Source organism: Peromyscus maniculatus, chromosome 12, assembly GCF_049852395.1.
Source record: "Peromyscus maniculatus bairdii isolate BWxNUB_F1_BW_parent chromosome 12, HU_Pman_BW_mat_3.1, whole genome shotgun sequence".
Classification (NCBI taxonomy): Eukaryota; Metazoa; Chordata; class Mammalia; order Rodentia; family Cricetidae; genus Peromyscus; species Peromyscus maniculatus.
Genome location: NC_134863.1, coordinates 9,222,945 through 9,232,891, shown reverse-complemented (window position 1 = coordinate 9,232,891; position 9,947 = coordinate 9,222,945). Strand labels below are relative to the sequence as shown.

Genomic DNA, 9,947 nt, shown 5'->3' with positions numbered 1-9,947 from the left:
TTCTCTCAGTCTGGATATCATGAGAGGTGGAATTTCTTAATTCCATGCCCAGCTAAATTGGGGTGGAGGGCAGACAGGGTCTCTTATGTAGCACTGGCTGTCCCGGAACTCTATGTAGACCAGGCTGGCCTCAAACTAACTGCCTCTGCCTCCTGAGCCCTGGAATTAAAGGAATGCATCACCAGCACACAAAGTCACAGGTTTTGCTGAGAAAAGCTTTAACTAGTTTTGCCAAGAATTAGTCTCCCTCCCCACCCTTTGTCTTTGGATAATTATCCCTGGGAAAAGGCTCAGTCGTGACTGCAATAGATACATATACCTTGGGAGAATCAATCGTAGTGTTAAAAAGCAGTAAATTCAGTTTATGCCAGGTTGTGTTTGTAAAGTGAAGATAGCCAGTCTTCGGAATCTGGAGACAATAAAAGACTTCAGTACTTCAAAATTTACAACTGGTTTCGACAAACAGCTTTGATCTCTCGAAGCCTGCCGAAACAATCTAACTAGGAACAGGAAGACTTGCCGAGACTACACTTCCCGTGATACTCAGTGAAGCAAATGAATGGGTGGAGCGTACCACGACGCGTGTTAGCGCAAGCAAGACGCACTAAGGCCGGCGTCGGCCCTCTCTCTCGAAGGCGGTCGGTAGTTGTAGTTTTGCTAAACCTAGGGCGGTCTGATTTAGCAGCTTGAAAGCTGCGGGGGCTGACGGGACTTGTAGTCGCCGCTGGAGGCCAGCGCGCAGGCGCAGCTGAGATCGGGGCGGGGCGGGGCGGGAGCACTGCAGTGAAAGCCGAGGCAGCGGACAGGCGAGCAGGGGGCGGGCGGACATCTTGGGATCCGAGAGTGGCCAGGCCGGCCTTTGGGGGGCTGCTGACTCCAGGTGAGCTGGGAAGCTGGGCTTGCGGGTCCTTCCCGGGCCAGCGAGGGCGCCGGGGGTCGCCTGCCGTGCCCTGCACTGCGCCGGGTGGAAAACTGCCCGCACTCGGGAGTGGCCTCAGCCTCCAGAGCCGGCAAGGAGCAGACGGCCGGGCGGGGGTGCCTCGGGCGCGATTGCAGCGAGGGCGGGGAGCGACGCCCTCCGGTGACCCGCCGGGCGTCTCTGGGGAGAGACACGGGCCCGGATCCTTGAGCCGGGGCGCCGCGCGGCGCCCCCAGCCCTAGAACCCTGACAACCGCTCACCCCTGAGGCTTCCCATCTCCCCCATCCCCCCCGGGACAGTGACATCTCCTGGTGCCACTCCCTTGGACAGTGACAGGTCTCGAACCTTGCGATATTCCTTCCTCCTGTTGACCCCCACGGCTCTCTCCCCCCAGACCCGTGACAGCCCCCGCATGCCGCCCTGCCGTCTCCCCGGCCTGGGTATCTCCTCCCGCGGCTGAGAAAACCCCACCAGCTTCTCCTGCCTCACGAACCTCAGAGTAGGCCCTGGCTCAGCTTTCCCTTTTTCTGCTGTCAATCTCCGCCGCCGTTTTTTGCTCCTCCAAAGCTCCTATGACCTTTGCCTTAGGAGAACTTCTTTAGGGGCGTCCACGGCTGTGCTTGCTGCTGTGGGGTCACCCTAGTATATTGCTAGCAAGCACAGCTAGCCGTTTCCTTAACTAAATATCCCATTTCTGTCCAGGACACACACACACACACACACACACACACACACACACGCATACGCCCGACCTGCGGTTCTAGTGCCCGGAACCATCTACTGCTTGATACCTGTGGACTTGGTCCTTTGCTCAGGACTCAACCTCCATTTTGCATTTTTTTCTCTCTCTCAGCTTTGGAACTGTGGGATTCGAATGAGTCCACCACCCTAAGAGACTTGTCATTGGTCTTGGGTTTATTTTCCAGTTTCAGAAAGAAGGTCTGTTAAACTAACCCCTGTGAAATTAATACCTGGGCTAATCCAGAAAATCTAGAACCAGATTAACCCCTTTTCACAAACAGTCTAAATTAGTTTTGACCCAAATAATTTGGACAGTCGAGGCACTCTGTTATCCCTGACCATTGCTGCTAAATGTCAGGCCTGCCATGAGTGACTGGTAGATCTGGAGTCACAGTTTAGATGGCAGGATTAATGCTACACACAGACCTTATTTGAATTGCACTTTGAAATTTTGAAAGGACGGTGACCAGAAATAACTGTGATAGGGAGGGGCTCAGAGTGTAAGAGTACTCACTGCTCTCCCAGAAGACCTGAGTTCAGATCCCAGCACCCCGTCAGGTAGTTCACCACGGCTTGCACATCTAGCTTCCACACACACACACACACACAGCGTACACACCGGCATGTACATTCATGGAGGTGAAAATTCATCTTTTTTTAAAAGAACTGTAGTAGGCAGCTTGGATCATTAAGTGTGGTTTGTCTGTGCTGGGGCCTCTGCTCCTTTGCCTGCTTATCTCACTGCCTGGGAAAGATGTGCCTGCTTCAGCCACATTCCTGGGTCCATGTTAGAGCCTAAGGGCCACCGTTCGCTCTCCTACCCTCCACCCTCCTCACCCTGCACACCCTTTCCTGGAATGTGTAGACTTCTAGAGGTCCATGCCCTGCTGCCTTCTTGGAAAAGTAGTGCTTGCTCTAAAGGTTCTGCCTGGTGGCCGTCCCAGGCCCAAGCCAGCTAAAGAGTAATTCCTACCGCCATGCCTGCATCCGCAGGCGGCCGCCTCAGTGACTCACTGAATGAGACTGCACAGCAGGAGGTTGAGAGGAATCCTTGCTGAGCCCAGCGCTGTGAAGGAGGGGGGGGGGTTGGTTACTCTCTGCTTCGGCCCTCAGAAAAGGCTGGAAGAAAATGGCCTTCATCCCCGGCCCCACACTCTGAAATTGCTTTCTCCTATCCAGTGTGGAATAAACAGGAACTGGGGCCTAGCTGAGGGGGAGGGGCTTCCCTGGGAGAGCTGCAGGGTCACTTGCTAGAGGACTGAGTCAGAAAAAAAAAAAAATCCAAGCCTGTACAGCCCCGACTTGGGCAGGGGTTCTGAAGATTTCCTTTACCCTGCCCCCATCTTTCCTTCCTAGGTCTGTTCTCAGAGCAATGGGTCACAGAGACTGAGCTGCCACCATGATTGGAGGTTTATTCATCTATAATCACAAGGGGGAGGTGCTCATCTCCCGGGTGTACAGAGATGATATCGGGTAAGTTCCGTGGCTGAGCATGCTGTGCTCCAACCTCCCGATTGCCTCAGCCTGAGCATGCAATAGAGCCTGGTCCCCATTAGGCATTGGCCTAGCAGCAAGGCTCAGGACCTCGGAATGATACCCCCAAACCCCAGGCTGAGGAATTCCTGCCCTTCCTATTCCTGTATCTTTTAGGTATAGATCTGGTTGCTAAAGATGAGTGCTTTTTTTTCCCAGTCGGATTGATTCTTCCTTTCAGGAGGGAGCACTATCTCCAGTGGGCGTGATTAGTTAGTACCAGGGGTACTAAGCTATCTAAATCTTGCTTTCAAAATGCTTCTCATATTGAGAGCCTTCCCTCAACCCCTGTCAAATCCTCATTGGTGTGTTAACTCAGCTGTTTTCGGGTGTCCTGGGCCCTTCCTGCTTGTGAACAGGTTCGAAGCGCTCTATGGGCGCTCGTGTCCTGAGTCCCTCAGACCCTACAAAGAGCTCACTAGAGCCTTGTTTCTCTCACTCTGCCTCACACGGTGGCTCTTTGCTGATCCTCGCTGCTCTAACCCGAGCCTAGGCTCCTCCAGTACTTCCTACCTTGTGATTCTTTCTCAGATCGCTTGAGATAAACAGTCAGAATAGACCTGTCCTAGCTCTCCTCTGTTCTTGTCTCCCTGGCTGATGGGCTAGCCTGGTGTGGCACCTTGTGGCTGTATCCATTGTTTGGTGGTAAACCTGAGCTAGGCTTTGTGGCAGTGCCTAGCCTAAGTGAGCCTGGCCGGTCCCGCCCCTTCCTGTTCCTCCCACCTCTGATGGTTGATGCTACGGCTAGGCCACGTGAAGCCCTGCATGCCTCGGTGTGCGCTCTACCCGGTGCCTGTCTCGTGTGCTTCCCCGCCGTGGTGTGTGCTGCCCACCGCGGCGTGCTGTGTGGGCGTGCGTGCTGTGTCAGCGTGCTGTGTCGTCTAACCCTCTCTCTCCTTGCTGTCACTCTCCTCCTCTTGCTGACGTCATTTCTCTCATCCCATCTCATTGGCTGATGTAGCAATAGGTAAGCAGCCTGTCACGCTGCCACTCAGGTACAGGCGGGTAGCGGGTCCTGCTCCACGGAATGGTTTTCCTTCATCTTTTTCCACCCCCTGAGTTTCTGGAGTTGGATCTCAGAAAAGAACTGGGTCTTACAGTCCATAGCCTCTTCTCACCCGATAGAATAGTCTTCCCCGAGGTCACTCTAGCCTTGTCCGGCTTTCAGGGGAGTTGCCTTTCCCACTGGTGGGCCCAATAGAGAGCTCTCTCTCTTCAGGGTCTGGAACTTTCTGGAAAGCTAGAAAGGTGACAGCTGGGGTGTATCTGGGAAGTTGAAGTCAGGCCTGGAGTCACTTCCGTCATTATCCTTCGACTCCCCTACTTCTCATGGCCTTCAGATAGCAGCCCAGCGCAGGCCTTCTTCCCATGACCCTCCTGGGTGCTATAAGAAGGATACCCTCGTGGTTCAAGCCTTGACTCTAAACACATGGAGGGTGGAGCTGCCAGCATCTGTAGGTGACCTCATGGGCTGCGGTCTGCCTCGATGCTGAGCAGGCCCTGGGCATCCTTCCCCTCAGGAGGAATGCAGTGGACGCCTTTCGGGTCAATGTGATTCACGCACGGCAGCAGGTGCGCAGCCCGGTCACGAACATCGCTCGCACCAGCTTCTTCCATGTTAAGCGGTCCAACATCTGGCTGGCAGCCGTCACCAAGCAGAATGTCAACGCTGCCATGGTCTTCGAATTCCTCTATAAGATGTGTGACGTAATGGCTGCTTACTTTGGCAAGATCAGCGAGGAGAACATCAAGAACAATTTTGTGCTCATCTATGAGCTGCTGGATGGTGAGGCTTCTGGGGACTGGTGGCCTTGGTGGGGATTAAGCTAATTGGGAGGGGTCTGGAGACTCCAGCATACTCGGAACTTTGTTTACAGAGCCTCTGGTCTCTTAGGTGATGACCTCTGCCCTTGATACATCCAGTCCAAACCCAGACCTAAAGGCTGTTTTGAACACAGAAATAGGCCAGCCGTGGGGTGGGGAGTTCTGGGCTTCGCTGGCCTGGGAACCTGACTGTGGGCTTTGGCGCTGAGCCGCTGTTCTAGCCTTTCCTCTGCAGTTTGAGCCTTGGTTCACACACTCTTCCCAGCTCTCCGCTCAACACTGCAAGGCCTGGAGAAGAGGAAGTCTTGGAGGTCCCTTTGGCTGTGCGCTTTCCTCTCCTCGAGTCTGGCTGGCTGCTTCCCCTTTAACAACATCTGTTTTCTGGAGAAAATGAGGACTCATGATTTTTCAGCCTCTTACCCACTGACCATGTGACTCTTCTGTGATTTTTTTTTTTTAACATTTAAAAAAAAGTTCTAGGCGGGCGATGGTGGTGCACGCCTTTAATCCCAGCACTCGGGAGGCAGAGCCAGGCAGATCTCTGTGAGTTCGAGGCCAGCCTGGTCTACAGAGTGAGATCCAGGAAAGGCACAAAGCTACACGGAGAAACCCTGTCTCGAGAAACCAAAAAACAAAAAAGTTGTATTTTCTTATGAAGAGCAAATCATAAGCTGAGTGCTCTCAGCTGGAAGGCCTTACTGCAGATGGTTAGACATAGGCCTGAGGACCTGTACCAGCCAGGGATACCCAGGCCAGAGGAAGGACTGCATTGAAGGAAGGAGCCTTTGGTTTTCTCTAGAGGCTAGTAATTCCCTTCTTTTTATTCTGTTTTTGTTTGCAAGACAGGTTTTATTTTCTTTGTGTAGCCCTGGCTGTCCTGGAACTGACTCAGTAGACCAGGCCAGCCTTGAACTCTGAGATCCACCTGTCTCTGCCTCTGGATTGCTGGGATTAAAGGCATCAGCCACCACCACCCAGCTACGATTCCCTTCTTTTTGCAGAGATTCTGGACTTTGGCTACCCACAGAACTCAGAGACAGGTGCACTGAAGACCTTCATCACCCAGCAGGGCATCAAGAGTCAGGTACTCGGACTGTACGGAACCCAGGGAGGGCACCCACACTCCCCTCCTCCCCGTTAGTCTCCAGCTTTTCCTAGCTGACTCATGAGTCTGCCCAAGACAGGAAGTGCTGGCCTCAGCCTCCTGCCGTGCCTGCAGGCCTGTTTTGCCCTGGGTAGATCTCCTACCCCAGAAGCTGCCAACTCAGCTTCTCTGTTACCAGGAATACGGCTCAGTTGGTTTCTTCTGCACCGAGGGCAGGGGGTGTGGCTGCTCAGAAGGGCACGTGGTTCTCCTCCGGGCTCAAGCCTCATAGCTTTCCCTTTTATTTTTTTTTTTTTTGCTTCCTGTGCTGCTTCCTGTTGTGACCTTGCTGGCTCCGCGGCCTCTAGCATCAGGTAAGTTATTCCTTCACGGCTGCCGTTGTGATTTCGCTCTGTACTACAGACCCGCCCTGTGAAGGTTGTAAGGGGGAGTGGGTGACAGAGGAATGAACAGGAAGGAGAGCTTTCTTATGATAAGGTTGGAGTGGCGAGAGGGTAATGGAGAGGAGAGGAGTGAGGTCACTGGCCACCTTCACCCCATATAGACAAAAGAAGAACAATCCCAGATCACCAGCCAGGTGACTGGGCAGATCGGCTGGCGGCGGGAAGGGATCAAGTATCGGCGAAATGAACTCTTCCTAGATGTTCTGGAGAGTGTGAATCTGCTCATGTCCCCCCAGGGTAAGTGCCTTCTCGTGATGAAACCGGGGCGGCCAGGGCAGACCCTGGCCTTTCTGCCGGCTTAGCTGCCCCTCCCCCGTTTCTCTCTTCTGTCACAGGGCAGGTGCTGAGTGCCCATGTGTCAGGCCGGGTGGTGATGAAGAGTTACCTGAGTGGCATGCCTGAGTGCAAATTTGGAATGAATGACAAGATTGTCATTGAAAAGCAGGGCAAAGGCACAGCGGATGAAACCGGCAAGAGGTACGGAGTCGGACGGAGCTCAAGGGAACAGACATGGGTAGGCCTTTGAGAGTCGAGCACGACCTAGGAAGCCACAGGTTCCTCTTGGACTTCATTTCTTCTGGATTGCTAACTGTCTGTCTAGATCATCCAATGATAAGACAGATGAAGGGACTGCCACTGTCCTCAGAGAGCAGCCGCTTTGTTTGGTCCCCAGCAGCAGGGTTCTCGGGGGCTCCGGGACCTGGAGGCCCTCCCTCAGCTCAGACTGCAGGACAGGGAGTCCCGAGTCAGGAAGCTGTCCCATGTCAGAGTGGCTAGCCTGCTGTGGCCTGGTCTCTTAGTCTGGCACATACTGTACTATGAGCGCTCTGCTTCTGTTTGCAGCGGGAAGCAATCAATTGCCATTGATGACTGCACCTTCCACCAGTGTGTGCGACTCAGCAAGTTTGACTCTGAGCGAAGCATCAGCTTCATCCCACCCGATGGAGAGTTTGAACTCATGAGGTGCCGCTGGGGTGTGAGGAGGCAGGGGCACACCTGGAGGAGGTGGGGGGAAGAGTGGGACCAGCCCTGTGGTGTCCATCTGTTCTCTCCTCCCAAAGATACCGCACTACCAAGGACATCATCCTCCCTTTCCGGGTGATCCCGCTGGTGCGGGAGGTGGGGCGCACCAAACTGGAGGTCAAGGTGGTCATCAAGTCCAACTTCAAGCCCTCGCTTCTGGCCCAGAAGATTGAGGTGAGGCCAGGAGACTTGGAGAGGGAGAACTTGACTCGGGGAGCAGGGACAGGTACTCTTAGGCCTTCACAGAGCTCACTGACGCGTGTGTTGCTCCTAGGTGAGGATCCCAACCCCACTGAACACGAGTGGAGTGCAGGTGATCTGCATGAAGGGGAAGGCCAAGTACAAGGCCAGCGAGAACGCCATTGTGTGGAAGTGAGTCTTGAGGAGGCCAGGCCAGGCTCGAGATGCCATAGTGTGCCTTCTCGTTAGGTTTCACCTTGTGTCCTCTTGTGTGGATTATGGGGTGAGAGAGGTGTGCTAGGAACCTGTGCCTGTATTGTGGACGTGCCTGCGTGCGTGCGTGCGTGCGTGCGTGCGTGCGTGCGTGCGTGCGTGCGTGCGTGCGTGTCTATTTGTCTATTTCTCAAAAGTATTTCCCACTGGCCCTTGTCTTGTGTCTGAAGCATACAGTCTGGGTAAGGGAGAGCTCACCCATCCATCTAAGAAGAAATTGAAGCCCCAAGTACTTAAAGGTGTAACAAGTAGTTCTCAGGGTCCTGATCTCTCATCCTTATCCTGGCACTCTCATAAGCTCGTATGCCCTTATTGCCTCTCCCCTTCTCTCTCCATGCTTGAAATAAGCAATCCCTACTTTAAAAATTCTCCAAACTGCTACAGGCTCCTACTGCCCCTTACCCTGTGTTCCTAGGATCAAGCGCATGGCAGGCATGAAGGAATCACAGATCAGCGCAGAGATTGAGCTTCTGCCCACCAACGATAAGAAGAAATGGGCTCGACCCCCCATCTCCATGAACTTTGAGGTATGGCAGAGGAGGGGCCCAGTGCCGTGTCTGGGTATGATGGGAAAGTCGGTGATCGTTCAGATCAGTCTCCGCCCCTTAGGGAGGAGGAAGCTGGGCCTCCATTGAGAAGCATCTTGAGTTGATAGATCCATCCTCTTAAACCTCTTAATAGAAGGTGAAGTTTAATCTAACAGAAAGCTTTGACTTCTCTTGACCTGTCACAGAACAGTTCTTGAGAAACATTTAGATTGTTGGAAAGACAGGAATTCTGTTAGACAAGACAACAAGCTGACTTTGCTTTGTGTGGATGAGACGTGCAGCTTTCATTTTTGCAGCCCGTAGTGTTGACAAGGATAAGTATGTTCAAAGGTAGTTTCTGGTTACCTCCTGACAGTTAGAAATGGTTAGCATCTCAGCTGGGGCCTTCTTCAGACCTGAGAAGATTCCTAGTGACTCTCCACTCGGTAACCTCGGAGTGGGCTCCCACCTGAGTGCTCTTCTGTTGCTTCTGGACCCAGCCGTTCAAAACCCCCTGTGGTAGATGAGGGGGTGACCATGGAGCTTGCCAGAGTAGAGCTGCTCTGATAGGAAGGCCGTGGTCCTAACTGCAGCTGTCCTCTGCCCAGGTGCCATTCGCGCCCTCCGGCCTCAAGGTGCGCTACTTGAAGGTATTCGAGCCGAAGCTGAACTACAGTGACCATGATGTCATCAAATGGGTGCGATACATTGGCCGCAGCGGCATTTATGAAACCCGCTGCTAGCTGCCCGTGGCAGCTGGCCACCTCCCCACCCACCCTTTTCCAGAAGTCCAAGGACCCCAGTGACCACTCGCCAGTGTCCTTCCCCGTCCTGCTCTGCTGCCTTCCCTTACCCCGGCCCCTGATTATAGGTCTCAGCCAGCCCCAGTGGGACTGGTGAGGCAGTCCCCGGCTTCTGGGCAGGGTGGTTTTGGAGGCTTCTCTTCCATCTGTCTGTCCTGGCTTCGTGCCAGGCCCTGAGTTTTGTGACCAAAGCCAGGTGGCCCCCTCTCCTTTCTACCCTCGTGGCCACACCTCTGCAGTGGGAAGGTTGACTAGCCCTCACCTCAGAGCTCCCCCAAAGGCCAGTAACAGATTCCCAGCCCTTAGCCCCTCTCTGCTTTGGGATAGTATGCTTCGTTTTGTACACGTGTGACTTCGTCCAGTTAGAAACCCAATAAACTGTAGAGTGGAGTTGTTGACTAAGTGTTAATGGGGCTGTCGGGGAGGGTCTGTGGGACCTGGCTGTCCTAGAACTCTCTGTGTAGACCATGCTGCCTCTCCCTCCTGAGTGCTGGGATTAAATGCTTTGTTTTGTTTGGGTCTTGTCACATGTAGCCCTGGCTGACCTAGAACTTAATGTATAGACCAGATTCACC

The 9,947-nt window shown here is 53.7% G+C and overlaps 1 protein-coding gene across 1 annotated transcript; it reads left to right on the top strand.

Annotated features, from left to right (window-relative positions):
* Positions 1–635: 635 nt before the first annotated feature.
* On the top strand, positions 636–9,762 carry Ap2m1 (adaptor related protein complex 2 subunit mu 1). Its single transcript, XM_076548568.1, has 11 exons — positions 636–880; positions 3,018–3,134; positions 4,715–4,980; positions 6,020–6,102; positions 6,668–6,803; positions 6,902–7,043; positions 7,410–7,529; positions 7,628–7,763; positions 7,864–7,961; positions 8,458–8,569; positions 9,178–9,762. The coding sequence occupies exons 2-11, from the start codon at positions 3,061–3,063 to the stop codon at positions 9,310–9,312; spliced, it is 1,302 nt and encodes a 433-aa protein (XP_076404683.1). The 5' UTR covers positions 636–880; positions 3,018–3,060; the 3' UTR covers positions 9,313–9,762.
* Positions 9,763–9,947: the final 185 nt, after the last annotated feature.

Excerpts from the sequence above, each read along its gene's own strand:
- Ap2m1 (XM_076548568.1), top strand. The coding sequence starts at position 3,061 with ATGATTGGAGGTTTATTCATCTATAATCACAAGGGGGAGGTGCTCATC. Across the intron at positions 4,981-6,019 it reads CATCTATGAGCTGCTGGATG|AGATTCTGGACTTTGGCTAC; the intron begins GTGAGGCTTCTG and ends TTCTTTTTGCAG. Across the intron at positions 8,570-9,177 it reads CCATCTCCATGAACTTTGAG|GTGCCATTCGCGCCCTCCGG; the intron begins GTATGGCAGAGG and ends TCCTCTGCCCAG.